This window comes from Drosophila virilis, chromosome 5 (assembly GCF_030788295.1).
Source record: "Drosophila virilis strain 15010-1051.87 chromosome 5, Dvir_AGI_RSII-ME, whole genome shotgun sequence".
Lineage (NCBI taxonomy): Eukaryota > Metazoa > Arthropoda > Insecta > Diptera > Drosophilidae > Drosophila > Drosophila virilis.
In genome coordinates, this window is record NC_091547.1 from 12,618,667 (window position 1) to 12,633,206 (window position 14,540).

The window sequence follows — 14,540 nt, forward strand, 5'->3', positions numbered from 1 at the left end:
ACTTACCTTGGCTTTAACCCTAATTAACTGCGGCAGCAGCAGCGCATTTTATAGCTGGCGTAAAATCTAATTCAAGGATTTGGCACAAATCCTGCTGGTCTGACAAGACTGCATCTTCGACTGTGCTGACAGTTTTGCTGGTGACACACAAATAAAATTGACGTTCGTTTTAATGGTTCTCAGCGCCGCAAAGCAAACAAAAAGCAAAGAATGCAATTAAAAAAGAAAATCATTTTCATGTCGCTTTTGTCGTTCAGCAACTGTTGCTGTGCGCAACAAAATTGCTTTGATGTATGCACCATTCCCTTTTTTTTATTATTATTATTTTTAAATTTATGAAAACAAGAAAATTAAAATTTCATTGAAAAATGTCGTATAGCAGCAGCACAATAAGCTATAAAAATTAATGACCTCGCCCAGAAAAGAAAGCGAAAAAGCGAACGCAATGAATTGGCAAAATTTGTGTGAACATAAAAAGAAACCAATTCAATATTTAAACCAACTCCTGTGATTTATTTATGTCACACATATAAATTATTCAGATTATTTATTTTAGGCTTGCAAATTTCTGATTCTCTTCAGCTCGTATTTTACACGTACTTTCAAAACTGCCGACCACATTTCAACGGGCGAATAAAATCAGCAGCCAGTTAATTGAATCAACTGGTATTTTTTGTATACACTCAAATAAATATCATTTATTAGTTTACGATAGAATAGTTGTTTTAGGTAGCGTTCGCATAGGTTTAGTTTATATGGCTGAAAACATTTACAACAACATCCAACAATTAAAACAGTTTGTCTGGCTATCTGTATGGGTTTATAGTAGTTAAAAGATAAAAACGTTATATAGCTATGCGTGATTGGAAAATAATTGTTAACTCATGAACTTTAGCTCCACATTGTGAAATATTGTGGGATGGAAAAATTCAAATTAAAATTCAGTTCAGTCTCTTAAGATGCTTGCAGCTTGCTTGCCATTTGCTAAAATCTTGACTACTTAGTTGTACAATTTACAATTCCATCAATGCCAACAACAACATCAATTGGAGACCTAGGAGACTTCATTTCATCTACCCTCTGTCTGTGTGTGGTGCGCCCTCTTATACGGAGTTCTCCTCGAGTCCCTGCTGCAATCGTAGAAAATCTTAGCAATTCCATGCAATAAATTGTTAATTTTCCAGCTACCTTCATTAGGGGACTGATGGCTCTGGGCATGACGCTCAGAGTGCTGCCAGTGCCCGCAATATTGGTGGGCAGCATGTGGAGCGCATTGTTGGAACCACGGTGCAGTGACAGCGGTGCATGTTGACCCACCAGCGTGGTGGTTGTGGCCGAAGATACACAAGATTCACGCTTGCCACGTCCGTAGTAAGATGTCAAAGGGCTGCATATTAAACGAAAACTTAATACAAGCACCAACTTTGTAGTCGAAAGGGTTTAAGTAAAACATACACACACACACACATATATATACATAGCAATGTGTAAGGGGAAAAGTAGAAACAGCTAAAAAATATATTATGAACTTAAAACTTTAAGAAAAGATTTCAAGTTGAAGAACAATACACAAGAATAAACAAAATTCGATATGTGAACCATGTTTGTTAAAAAAACGTTAACAAAAGAACTAGTTCAAGCGTAAGTTAATCTACTTGTACGATCTACCTGCTCATTACTGTCTTACCTGACACCTGCAACACGCTTTGCCTCATTATACGAAACAGGTGCGTGTAATTAAACCCGAAAAATTCTCAAGACAGTTTACACTTACCGCATACTCTCAGCGCGCGGGGAGCCGCCGCCCTTGGAGAAACTTTTTGTTGTATACCTGCCAAGGAGTTGCGAAAGAAGAGCTTTAGAGGTGTGTATCAAAAAGGTGAGAGCAAGTGTGGCTGTGTGTCTGAATAGTTGGGACTAACTACTTGAAACTGGCACCCACCGTCGGTTCTGGTTGCGTTGTATGTTGCGCGTGTCGCGCCAAGTGGATGCATGATGTCGCAGCGCGTTGCGCACCTCCGAGTTGAGGAAACAGTAGAACAGAGACACCCAAAAGCCCTGTCAAGCGGAAGAGTAAATATTTGAACCGCAACGTTGCGCAAACAAAACACTTGCCTGGGTGCTGAGCAGCACGGCGCGCAGCACGGCAAACATGTGACCCATTAGGCCCGATTCGGAGGGGCCGGCCAGCACCACCAGATAGGTGATGCCAAAGAGCGGAATGAGCACAAGCAGCGCCTTGGCCGCCTTCCGGTACTGGCGCGTCTCCACGGTATTCGCGGACCGCAGCTTGGTGATGAGCACCTGACAACAGAAGAAGAACTGTTGCGCTTACCTGGCTTGACATGCGTCGGGCGTTGAGCCTAACAACTTACCCACATGATGCGCAGCAGGAATGTCAAATTGATGATGAGAACCGCACAGACGGGTCCCTGGAATATCCAGTCGACGTTCGTCTCCTCCATCCAGGGACAGTTGATGTCATACTGGGCGCGAATAAAAGTTTAATGAGCCCGAACGAAACGAGAGTAAGCTGTGCGGCCTTAACCTACCTTCTCCATGTTGTTGTTGTAGGTCACTGTTAGACTCTTTGCCACCGCCCAGGTGACCACAAAGAGCGCCGGGCCGCCTGTCAAGCAGTCAAACAGGGAGGTGGGTAGATGACAACTTAATTAGCTGTACAAATTGCAATCGCAGCCAAAACTTACCCCAGCCAATTGAGGCGTAGATATTAAATCGTATATTATCGCCAGAGAAAGTCTTTACCACCAGCATATACAGATACAGACCCTCCACCAGCATCCAAAAGAAATTGGTCAGCGTGAAGAAATGAAATAGCGTGACCAGGGCAATGCAGCTGCTCAGTCCACTGCGAATAGAGATCTGCAAGGATGGCAGACAAAAAGGGCCACAGCGGCATAAGGGTAAAGCGAAATGAGAAATGGACGCTGTCCGGGCGCTGGGCACGTCTCACCTGCACGGACAGCAAGAGTATCCAGAACAAAGCCGACATGATGTAGGTGAAGAACAAATTGGCGTGAATGGTGTTCCGTAGGCAACGCAGCTCCCTGAAGGCAGGAGAAAGAAAAGGTTGTATATAGGAATAGCTGGCATGGCTGGACACACACTCCACTTACTTGTAGTAGGCGAAGACAATCAGCGCCAGCGTGAGCGAAACCAGGCTTAGGGCATAGCCAATATAATAAATGATGGTGGGCAGCTCCACAATGGTCTCGAACTCCGGCACCGTCTGCGTCTCCGCGGGCAAATGGGCGCATGCATCATAGTCCGTGTACTGGGCCCAGGTGCCGTTCGAGTGGCAAAAGCGCGTTGCATTCTCTGCGGAGCGTAACGACAGCCGGTTGGATAGGTCAAAGGCAACGCCACGTCAACGACATATACTCACTGCTGCTGTCGTAGTGTATGCCCTGCAGTTCATCCATGCACTGGAGCACCGCCAGGGTGCCGCGTGCCGTGCGCGGCCAGCAGAGTATCGTATCGAACTGGGTGAGGCAATGGTCGCTGGCATTGCCATAGGTCGTTGCCTCAATTTGCTGCTGCAGCAGGCAGTGCAGCTCGACGCTTTGATTGATGCCATCCAGATTGTCGAGGGACCAAAGCGCGTCATTAACGCTGCTGTTCAATGCTTCGCTAGCGATCGGATTGTTGTTGCCGTTGTTGTTGTTGTTGTTGTTGTTGTTGTCCTTGCTCATTGTGGCAGCTGCTGCGCCTGCTTTGGCTGTGGGCGTGTCAAACTGGCATATTAGCAGCTTGGGTTAACTTACTTTTACTTGCACTTTGCGTCGTCAATTCAAGTAAAACAACACTCAAAGTTCTGCAAAGAATTTAATTTCTAAAACATAGAATAAAACTGTTTTTTAACGTTGAAATTGGAAAGGATTCAAAAGTTGCAACACTCTAGTCGTAAGTCGGTTACAGTTTTATAGTCGGTAGTGCCCAAACTGGGCGATACCCTGCACCTAACTCCGAACTGTCATTTAAAATTTCCAATTTCCTTCCATACACTCAAACACACACACACACACATACACACAGGTTCCTTGGCCCCACATATGGGTAAGGCATTCTTTATTTACTCGGTGCTTAAAGTCCAACAAATCCAAGACTCTTAGACTATTTAAACATGTAAATTTGCCACGAAATCGCTTTTAGCTGACCAGAAAAACCGCCAAACCGCCAAATGGCTAAGAAAACAAAGTTCAATGTGACAGCTAACAAAGTGCCAGGGATTGTGCGCGGCAACTGGGTTAGAAACCAGGACTGAGGTCCAAACAAGCTGATGGCAACCGCAGCTTGCGGCAACTACACTTTGTGTGTGTGGCGTGTGTGTGTGTGTGCGTGCGTGTGTGCGTGTGTTAATTGCATTGGCCAACAAAGAACCCAACGGAATGGTTTCTGTGCCAAAAGGGCAACAGTTTAAAGCGCCATAAAATCAATGGGGAAAATTGCATTTTATGCCCAACGGCCTTACCTTATGGCTTTAACTTGGCCCAGACACATTTTGCCTGATTTATTAATATAGTACGAGCAGTGAGGGGAAGGGTGGAGGGAGGAGGGAGGGGGGCAATAGCACAGTGCTATAAAAATTCATTAGCTTGCACAAAAGTTGGCCATCAACGGCTGACTGACAGTCAGTTGGGGTTTTGGCCGTGGTTTGGCTGAAAAAAAAGGCCAAAAACAAAAAGGTAGCCTACAGGCCATAGTAGAAATTAGAGGCTAGACAGCCAGCAAAGGGCGTGGTCGGGAGCACAACCTTCAAGTCAGCAGGACCCAAATCTTGCATTTATATGCTGATAATAAATGGCATAAATGATGCATCGTTACATTAATGCATGGCATAAAAACAGGCGCAAATACACACATTTCACACACACACACACACACACACACACACACTTATATAAACAGATAATAAATATGTAGTAGCTGTGCCCAGCCAACCGTGCAATACAGTGCACGTGTGGAGTATGCGAACGGGTGGAATATGAAAAGGGAAGTGGTTTTTCATATATGTGCCCAGACTAGCTGTTGCGAAGACCGTAAAGGGTTTCGCATTTAATAGTAAGTCCTTATTTATGCATGGGGCGGCATAGTAAATAGCTAACAATTATTTATGTATTAGACGGAATAGCAGAAAACAATTTCAACAGAAACTCTCAATTTATGCTCATTTTAACTAACATTTACACTAAAGACCGACTACGAACTATCTGAGATCGTGCCATTCATAGGATTGATCTATTAGGATTTTGTCATTTTAAGTTCTTATATATAATATTAAAATATTATAACTAATAGTAAGCTCGATTATAACTTACTTTTTACTTTATTGTAATAACATATAACAAATTGGAATAATATATTGATAAACTTTTCAACAATAAAGTTCTAATATGCGAGCGAACACTGTATTTTTTTATTATAGCAAAGAATGGATTTTTTAGTCCAACAGAAAAGTTATTGCCCGTTGGCTATTTAGCACATATTCGCACTGTGTGTATATGGGCGTTCTACTTTTCTGACTCACTGTGTGCAATGGCTCATAACTGCTTAGCCCTTTGTTGTACGCTCTTTTGCTGAAACTGTTCTGTTTATTGTTGTTATTGTTGTGCATGCCGCCTGGCTCGTAAATTAGCGCAACATAAAGCCGCCGACTAGATTATTTCTGCACATGCCTCGGGCTTACTTACTTTCAGCCCAGCATTCATTAGCCGCGTTAGCTGCTGGTTACAGCCAATTGCAATTGCGGAGGCGCTTGCGCCCGCTGAACATTTCAATTTGAAGCCGCAAATTTGTAAATTGCACGCGCAAAGGCGGCAACAAAAAATGATTAAGAACAAAATTGAAATACCCGAGCATCTAATTGCCTCATAAATAATGTGCAGCTGGCAAGCTGAACCCTTAAAAAAAGAGGGAAATATATAAGAATTTAAATTAAAATGGAAATATGATTGCTAAATGCATATTTGATTTCAATTAGCCGCAACAAGAGACGAAACAGCAGAATGTCCCTTACAATTCATCAGGCGCAAATGCAAATTTATTTTGACAGTTCGGCAAAACACACACCAACACGTACACCCGCACACACTCACACACACACACGCGCACACACACACACAAATGAAATGTGTTCATCTGACAATCTCATTTATGGCGTTCACAACTTGATGAATGTCCGGCTGGCATCATAAAATATTTTCAGCTTGGCCAAATCAACACAAATATAAAAAGCACATTACGAAAACGCCCGCAGGCTGGTAAAAAAAAAACGGACATATGAGATCTTGACTGGGAGATACCCTCTCCTTTCAAGTTTGAAGTAAACACAAGTTCCTAAACAGTATAGCCTTTCACATTGACGATATCAAAAATACAATATCATCAAAATTGTGAATTTATCGGCATAATAACAATTCTCAACAAGATGCATATGAATTAGTATCTCTATCTACACATACTTCCCTTTACTATGCTGCTTTGTATACAGGGTATAAAAGGACACAGATGTAGATGAACAAATAAAATGCACACACAAATAGAAGCAGAGCAAATGGATAAACACACTAGTGGCCGGCGGAAACGGCGGGCGGAGGCAATGTAGTATAACGCTTGCTTATTTGCTGTCGCATCCTTGCCCAGTTCTTGCCATCCCTCCGCCCAGATCCCAAGCCACAGTGCCAGCGTATATGCTATTATAGAAGATTGTATCTAATCTCGTGCGATTGCACACAATGGATTTGCCAAAGGCGCTGGCGACAACACACGCACACACATACACACACACACACAAAAAGACGTTTAGTGTGTGCGGGTGTGTGTGTGTATCGAATTCCTGCGGCTGAATGAGTACCGTAGTGAACGGAATGCGAAATGCTCATACCTCAAGCTCTGCACTCTGCCCTGTGCCCTCTGCCCTCTGTACTCTGCGAGTGTCTGCAATATCCGGCTGCTGCTCTAATGCTTATAAATGTTTACGCTCCTTTCGCTGCTGCTGTTGCTGCTGGTAATTGCCGAGCATTCCAATATATAGAATTAAAAATATAATAATAATCATACAAGAGAAACACACACAGTGGTGCAATTGTTCCGCCATTTGCGGCATATAGCATTAAATGGCTGCGGTTGACACCGCCAAAGTGGGGCAGCTTAATGCCAGCTGTCGCCTGGCTGTGACAGGTCGCGTGGACAGGTCGCGCTCGTATTTAAGACATTTTCATTATCAGCAGACGCCAAGATAATAAAGCCGCAGAAAGCAGAGTCGGAACAGCGCGATGACAATGTCAGGATGTGCCCAACAAAAAGCCAACACAGCTTGATTGCTATTTTTAGCTGTTGCTGCTCTGTTTCAGCTCTCATTATTGTAGCTCATTAAATTTTATATGCACAAACAGGACACACAGCGAGCAGGGCCAAAGCAGAGACAATGAAGTCGCGGAGCATTTAAAAATTCATGAGCAAATGTTACGCATACGTCGCGTGCGCCAGTGCAAAATGCTTAAAAGCACACACACATATGCATATGCGCATATATTTCGCCTTTGGGCATATTTTATGACAATATCAAATGCGTTTTATATGTATTTAAGAGTAGCTGCAGCTAAACAACATTCATGGCTTAGATTTTAATCGGATGCTTTTGAATACCGAAAGAAACACAAATCCATAGATAGAAAAATAAAATGCAACAGCAACCTAACAAGCCATTTAACAAACAAATAAATAGAAAATAATAACAATAATCGAATGCTTGTTACCTTTAATAACTAAACTAAACAAACGAATTGATATGAACTCTAAACTATTATGTTGATTACGCTATTATTGAGAATTGGCAGCTCTACTTTATAATCTCACTCTCTTTCTCTCTCTCTCTCTCTCTCCCTCTCTATCTTTCTCTCTTTGATTTCTTACTTCTTCCCTTAATAAAATCTTTATTGCTAAGATATCACTTTCAGCATATTACTGACTACTGACTACGTCTAGTAAGTATTTAAGACAGACGGACATGGCTAGATCGACTCGGCTATTGATGCTGATCAAGAATATATATACTTTATGTGGTCGGAGATGCTTCCTTCTGCCTGCTACATACATTTGAATATTGCAAAAATACAATATACCCTTATACCCATTTTTAAAGGGTTCAGGGTATAAAAATCATAATCTGAAAATCAACCTTTTTCGATGATTTTTTTTTTTAAATATCTCGGCCAAATAATGTTGGATTTAGGAATTTTACAACACTTCGGACTCGTAAGAAACAGTCAAATCGATTGGCATCAAAAAATTAAAATCTAAATTTGGCCCAACTCGACCAAAAATTAAGGGGTTACGTCTTTTAAGTTTTATCATCTGATGTTTTGGCAGCATTCAGGCCACACATTCAGATTTTTTGTCTGCGCTATTTATGTATGAATTCTCGCACTGATACGACTCCCCTAGGCGCAATCTCCGCAATGCATTAATGTGCACAATGTAGTGGTACATAGATTGGTCGAGGCATAAAACTTTTGTGGCAAGTGTTTTCTTCGACTTTAATGTATCCACAGGCGGCAATGAAATTTGATGATGGACGACATGAAAAACGCAAACGTTGTTTTTACCCAGTCCAAAGGTCTGGCAAAGGTTTAAATATTGGTTTACGCATGCGAATGTCGAAAGAGCCGTTTGAGGAGTGGGTGTGGCAAGTTTTAGCCAAGGAACGACCGACTCTTGTCTAGACGAGCAACATAATTTGCACAGACTTCCGCCGCTCGAGGGCCTCCCACACCTGTCGGGGCGCCACTTTTGGCTGTTATCCAAAACTTGATGGTCGGCCATTTGGAGCAGGATCAGGCGCCATTGCCAACAAGTGTTGCGTTTTATTGTCTCGCCATTAACGGTTTTCCGTTCCGCTTGAGTGTTGCGGCACGTGCAGCACCAGCAAAGCTCGGAACGGCACGCGCTGCAGCTACGTGAGTGCTGGAGAGGATGTGGCTGTGGCTTTTACTGATATGTTGCTAACAAGCTGAGGATTTACTTGCGGCTGCTGACTCGCATAAATCCATAAAAATGAACACACAACAAAAGCTAAATAAGACAAAACAAAAAACCTGCGTGTGGGCAAATCTGTTATTTATTGGGTCAATAAAAATTTGGTTTAATGCATTGCAAGTTTTGCCAAATATGCCAGAGATTTGCCAGAAGATTTACGACCGTGCTGGGGGCTCCAAACATGGCCATTGTCATGGGGTTGATATGTTAAGAGTGCGGCAAACGGAAGTTCATAAAACGAAATCAAATTGAAGTTACACGACCGAACCCAGCCCAAAAGTAGGCAACAAGTTTTCTCTCAATTGGCTGCCATTGTTATGCTCGATAACAACAGCAATAACAATATTTTTACTTCCGTTTCCACATGAATCTGTTGCTAGGGCTATCTTTATCCATATCTAATGGATTTTTTGGCAATCGATAGTGCACCGGGTGTGCACCCACCCACACACACACACACACACACACCCCCACACACACACTTACAACAATGAAGCCAATCGCCAATCCTTTTATTTTGCTACGCATTGTTGTGCTAGGTGTGGGCGTGTATAGCTTTTTGCTTGGCATTTTAATTAAAACCACAAACAGTGGATGATTGTTGCTTCCCACACATTCACACACACTCGCACACACACACTCGCACACACAAATTGCACATACCTCTGGCTTGTGTTAATTTAGCGTCGAGTGGCTGCAATCCTCGGCGTTGTGTGTGTTGGCCTAAGCTGGCGTGGGATTTTTCATTTGACCGCTGCTTAGTCAAATGCTTTGGGTATCCTTTCTCCACTTTGACCACTTATTTGCCCTGGCTTACATTTGTTTAACGCCTGCTAAGCTGCAAAATGATTATGCTAAAGCGTTATTCTTGGTTTCTGTGTGCTGTCGCGTTGTCTTGGTTATAGACAGACATACACACTCACACACACACACTCACTACTTGTTGTCACTTAAGCATTCGAATGCTGGATTATTTGTCATGGCATTTCACTTATGTTTTCCACTGCCGTAAAATAACTCAATTTTAAACTGAATACTTGAAACAAATAAATAAACTCCTCATATATGCACTCTTTAATATTTAATCTTTTTAATTGGAGTACTCGTATGTGTTCGGGATTCGTTGCGATTTTGAAAAGTTTTGACCGAGCTTTACTCTGAACCAATTTGTGGCCGCCGCTGCTCGAACCGCACTCGCTCACCAACCGCTGATAACTGAAGGCTATGCTGTCGCATCTTAACAAGCCCCGGAAAACGACCAAGTTCTTACCACCTTCCACTCGGGGGAAATGGCGCGAAATATTTAGATTCCACAAAAAGCTCTGCGAAAGCTGCGTTCCATATAAGCGACAGGCGGTTGCTGCTTCGGGCATACGCCCGACTTGCCGCAACAGGTGTGCGTGTGAGTGTGTGTGTGTGTGTTGAGATTTTCGGGAATATTTTCCAAGGGAAATGCAATTTCTTTTTGTCGCTTACCACTCGCTAAAGCGCCTGAAAATCTGCTCATTTGATTATGTAAATATTTGCTATGCCCAATGTTTGAGCAGCATTTTGCTGCCCCTTCGGCAACTGTGTGTGCTTAGGGTCGGAAAATGCAGGCAAAAGGTTATCATTTCGGATCGCCTTTGAAGTTGCGCCTGGCCAAAGCTCAGTTTCAGTTCGCAGCTAATCAAATTAAACTCAAGCACGACGCGTGTCGACATTTATTAAAAATCACAATATGCGACAGGTGCTTCAACTGAAATTGCCGTAAGGCACACTCAAATTGAAAAACGCAAAAAATAAATCAGTGAAAACAAAGATATCCCCACACACCGAAACCCACATTCGTATTTAAATAAAAAGCCGACATGGAACCGGCTGATAATAACACAATGAGAAACATTTTGGCCCCAAACAGTTGAGGGCTGAATGCGTCTGACACACTCGGCAAGCGTCCTTAACAGCCTTAACGACAACAACAACAAAAACAGCAACAACAACAGCACGGACAAAATTCTACAAAAATAAATGCTAATGTCAACTGCCACTCGAGAGCATTTAAATTCCATTTGAAAAATTCATTGCCAAGAGCACAGAGACATGTTCGCCGTAAATGTCCTGCAGCCGTTGCGTGCCTTGTTTGCGCATATCCTTATGCATATTAAAGCGCTCATCCACATTCACGGCAAGGACATGCCATAGCCCCAGCCAATTGAATTTAACACCAGACATTTAGTATCTAAGCAACCTATAAAACTGATTTTCAAGTATGTCTAAAGTGCTTTGGCATCGAGTCCTAGATTGATTGCTAAGACACACTGTGCAAAAGTTTTTCAATTTTCCCTCAACCAAACGGGAAAAACTATCAGTGCAAACTGTTTTCGCATTGTGGCAAAGAGTTAACTGTGATTTCTTTGCCAGTCAGTGGCGCATGAATTGAATGTTCTTGCAATTCAGCTTGCCTGCTGCTGGCCTTTTTAATACCCTTTCGCTGTCAATTGCTGTAGAAAGTTATGCAATTTGTAAGTGCAATTTATTTAATGCAACGACAATTGAGATTAATTGAGATTAATTTTTTCTGTTTTAGAGCAAGAGAACTGTTCAGAAAATCAAGCAAGAGACGAGGAACTGGACTAAAAGTAGACTTGTCCATGACTATCCCATATCTGAGTTAATTTATATTTCCTACATAGAAGCATTAACAAAAAGATACAAATTTGGGATTACTTAACTCTTGTACAATAAATCGTTACAGCACATTATCAAATGTCAAACATAAGATAAATATTGATAAATGAATAAATATGATGAATAAAAGTCGTAATTGCTTAAGAAAATAAAGTTTCCGATCTATCTTTCCAAAATTGATTTGATTTTTTTTTTGCTAGAGAAAATCACTAATTTGAATAAAATAAAGTATGTGAGAACTTTATAAGCTGGATTCACAGATATGGAAAACCAGTTTCAAAAATTGAACCTTAATCGGAAGCATTTGCAGTTAGGCCTTTTTACACTTCGTCTGCTAAAAATTAGCTAGCGAATGTATGCAAAGTGTGGACAAAACTTATACGAAGAAGAGCTACAAATGATGTCGTTAAAGTAAGAAATTTCAAAAATGCTGAACCTTTAATCTTTAATTTAACGTATATAACTTTATCTTATATGCTACTTACCTGACGCAAACAATACTCAAAATATTTAATGTCTTTAATCTCCTGCACGTAGCTCAGTTTACAACCAAAAAAAAAAACCCATCAACGTGCGGCGGTTAAGAGCTTAAGGCAACCGCCGAGCATATGAGACTGACATGAGAATGAAAACGGAGATGATAATGAAATTGAACAATGCGCTGGCTCAAGTGAGCTCACAGCCGAGTGGGTGGTCTGGGTGCTTGGCAATAGCATCAACAACAATAGCTGGCGACTTGTTGGCATTGAGCCAACAACAATCTGATTACGCACATTACTCATGCATTTATGAACTAACTCCTTTGAAGGCTGCATAGCCGTCAACTGTTTAACTGAGCTGAGACGTGCTGATACCAGCAATTGAGCCCTTATGAGTTATATGCATTATTAATTAGTTGCATTGACATTGTTTTGACACATGCTTATATTTATTTGTCATATTAGATTGGACTTCAGATGCGTGAGATTAGATGAAGGTTCTTTAGAAATATTATAATTAATATGCAGCTGTCGGCACAATGTGGTCAGATGCATGAATGATGCATACGTACAAAACAGGACTTTGGATTGGCATGCAAAAAAATCAAAATCCTCCATTCAAACTATCAACCTATATGTCTTTAAATACCAATCAGACAATACTTTACTATATCGAAACACAAAACTGTGACTCAAGCCCGTTCGTTGTACTCGTTGTTCAGATATATTACTTAGTTAGTCCATTTACTGAGAAGTCCTATAAAATAGCTATAATAAGTGGAGGATAGGCGAACGAAACACTATGTTACTTCTTATAAACTGTAAACAATAGACTAAAGACTTTTATCGTGTTCAGAATCAGAATCAGGGTATTTAGTGGATATTAAAACCCATTTAGCTGCTGGTATTTCCCCCCAACAAAAAAAATGACTGTTTACCCTGGTCACGCACTGTCAGTTGCCTGGTGAAAGTAATCACGTATCAGTCGACGCACTCTGCCCATCAGTTGGCCAAAATGATTTTTTGTTTTTTTTTTTTTTGTTTTAGTGTTTCGGATGTGTCACCTTCAATTGACGCATTGGACCAAAGGCAGCGTTTTGTTTTCATTAGAATGACGATAACATTAGCTCATTAGAGTATGTTTTCCGGTTGACTATATAAAGCAGCGATTCGCTGGCGCACAAATTTTATTCATTTGCCGCACTTCAATTAAACAAAGTTCCGAAAAATGCGACCAACAATTTTCCAGTGCGCTGCATTGGCAATGGTGAGTAAATGGCCTTTTATGCGCGGACTCTTTAATTATATATTTATGTGCAGCTGTCGCTGTTGCTGTGCCACGCCCATGCCGCCTACAATTGTTCATCGCCGCCGAATTTTAACAATTTCGTAAGTAAATTCAATCGAGCGTTATAAATTATAAATGAATATTGAATGAAATATTTTGGCAGGACGTGAACTCGTGCTGCCGCACGCCGGAAATCAATCTAGGCAACGTGCCACAAAAATGCCAGCAGCACGTAAATCAACTTAAGTCCGCCAATCAGAAGTATCCGGCCTTTGCGCATCTGGTAAGCAAATACCAATACTACCAAGCGAATGTCATTTAAAGTATATTTTAAACATCCGGACACTTGCCAGTGCTATCCGGAGTGCATATACAAAGAGACGGGCGCCCTGGTCAATGGCAGACTGCATATGGACAAGGTGCGACAGTATCTGCAGGAGCATGTGCATCGACGCGATCGCGAGGTGGTGCCACATATTGTGCGCTCCTTTGAGACCTGTCGGAAAAACAGTGCGTATGCGTAATATATATAAATTTTGCATCAAAGATTAACTGACTTGCATTCTACTGTTTCCGCAGTTCATGGCCACATGAAGGCCGCAAAGCTCGAGTCGTATAAGGTGCTACCCCAGGGCTGTTCGCCCTATGCCGCCATGCTCTACAGTTGCGTCAATGCGGAGACCTTTATCAACTGTCCGGCCAAGATGTGGAAGTCGGACGAGCACTGCCTCGTGGCCAAACAGTTTGCCGAGCAATGCAATCCTCTGCCGCACGTGCCGCTGCCCATGAGCTGATCTCGATAAGTCTATTCATAAACATTTTTAGCTTTATGTTTTGTGTTCGAGTGTTCAAAATATAACTGAAAAAAAAAAAAAAGAAATCTAAAATCATTTCATAATTACGCTGATTAGTCTGACTCAGTTCCCATTAAATGAGCCGTGACATGTGTCTGGCTGCCGAGTTTGGCAAATCTTTTTCACCCTGGCCCATTCAAGGTTCAGTTGTCAAACAGCTTAGTTGAAAAACGATCTTCGATCTTGGATTTG

General features: G+C 41.8%; 2 protein-coding genes across 4 annotated transcripts; one reads left to right on the plus strand and one right to left on the minus strand.

The window, feature by feature from the left end:
- Positions 1-449: 449 nt before the first annotated feature.
- On the minus strand, positions 450-10,252 carry Dh44-R1 (Diuretic hormone 44 receptor 1). 3 transcript variants are annotated; one of them, XM_032436405.2, is made up of 12 exons: positions 9,721-10,252; positions 3,407-3,853; positions 3,138-3,339; positions 2,975-3,068; positions 2,709-2,883; positions 2,553-2,629; positions 2,376-2,486; positions 2,116-2,304; positions 1,943-2,058; positions 1,775-1,831; positions 1,189-1,387; positions 450-1,127 (listed from the first exon to the last, which is right to left on the minus strand). In XM_032436405.2, the coding sequence occupies exons 2-12, from the start codon at positions 3,711-3,713 to the stop codon at positions 1,104-1,106; spliced, it is 1,551 nt and encodes a 516-aa protein (XP_032292296.1). In that variant the 5' UTR covers positions 3,714-3,853; positions 9,721-10,252; the 3' UTR covers positions 450-1,103. The 3 variants fall into 3 exon arrangements, with proteins under 3 accessions (XP_032292296.1, XP_032292295.1, XP_002050193.1); XM_032436404.2 differs by having other exon boundaries at positions 464-1,130; positions 3,407-3,835; XM_002050157.4 differs by having other exon boundaries at positions 464-1,130.
- A 3,182-nt stretch (positions 10,253-13,434) lies between these two features.
- On the plus strand, positions 13,435-14,288 carry Obp50e (Odorant-binding protein 50e). Its single transcript, XM_070210608.1, has 5 exons — positions 13,435-13,473; positions 13,527-13,595; positions 13,658-13,777; positions 13,848-14,004; positions 14,074-14,288. The coding sequence occupies exons 1-5, from the start codon at positions 13,435-13,437 to the stop codon at positions 14,286-14,288; spliced, it is 600 nt and encodes a 199-aa protein (XP_070066709.1).
- The last annotated feature ends 252 nt before the right edge of the window (positions 14,289-14,540 follow it).

Coding starts and splice junctions, on each gene's coding strand:
- Obp50e (XM_070210608.1), top strand. CDS start 13,435: ATGCGACCAACAATTTTCCAGTGCGCTGCATTGGCAATG. Junction 13,778..13,847: donor ATCCGGCCTTTGCGCATCTG/GTAAGCAAATAC, acceptor GACACTTGCCAG/TGCTATCCGGAGTGCATATA. Junction 14,005..14,073: donor TGAGACCTGTCGGAAAAACA/GTGCGTATGCGT, acceptor CTGTTTCCGCAG/TTCATGGCCACATGAAGGCC.
- Dh44-R1 (XM_032436404.2), bottom strand. CDS start 3,713: ATGAGCAAGGACAACAACAACAACAACAACAACAACAACGGCAACAAC. Junction 2,884..2,974: donor TACTCTTGCTGTCCGTGCAG/GTGAGACGTGCC, acceptor CCATCCTTGCAG/ATCTCTATTCGCAGTGGACT. Junction 1,388..1,774: donor CCGCGCGCTGAGAGTATGCG/GTAAGTGTAAAC, acceptor TTTAATATGCAG/CCCTTTGACATCTTACTACG.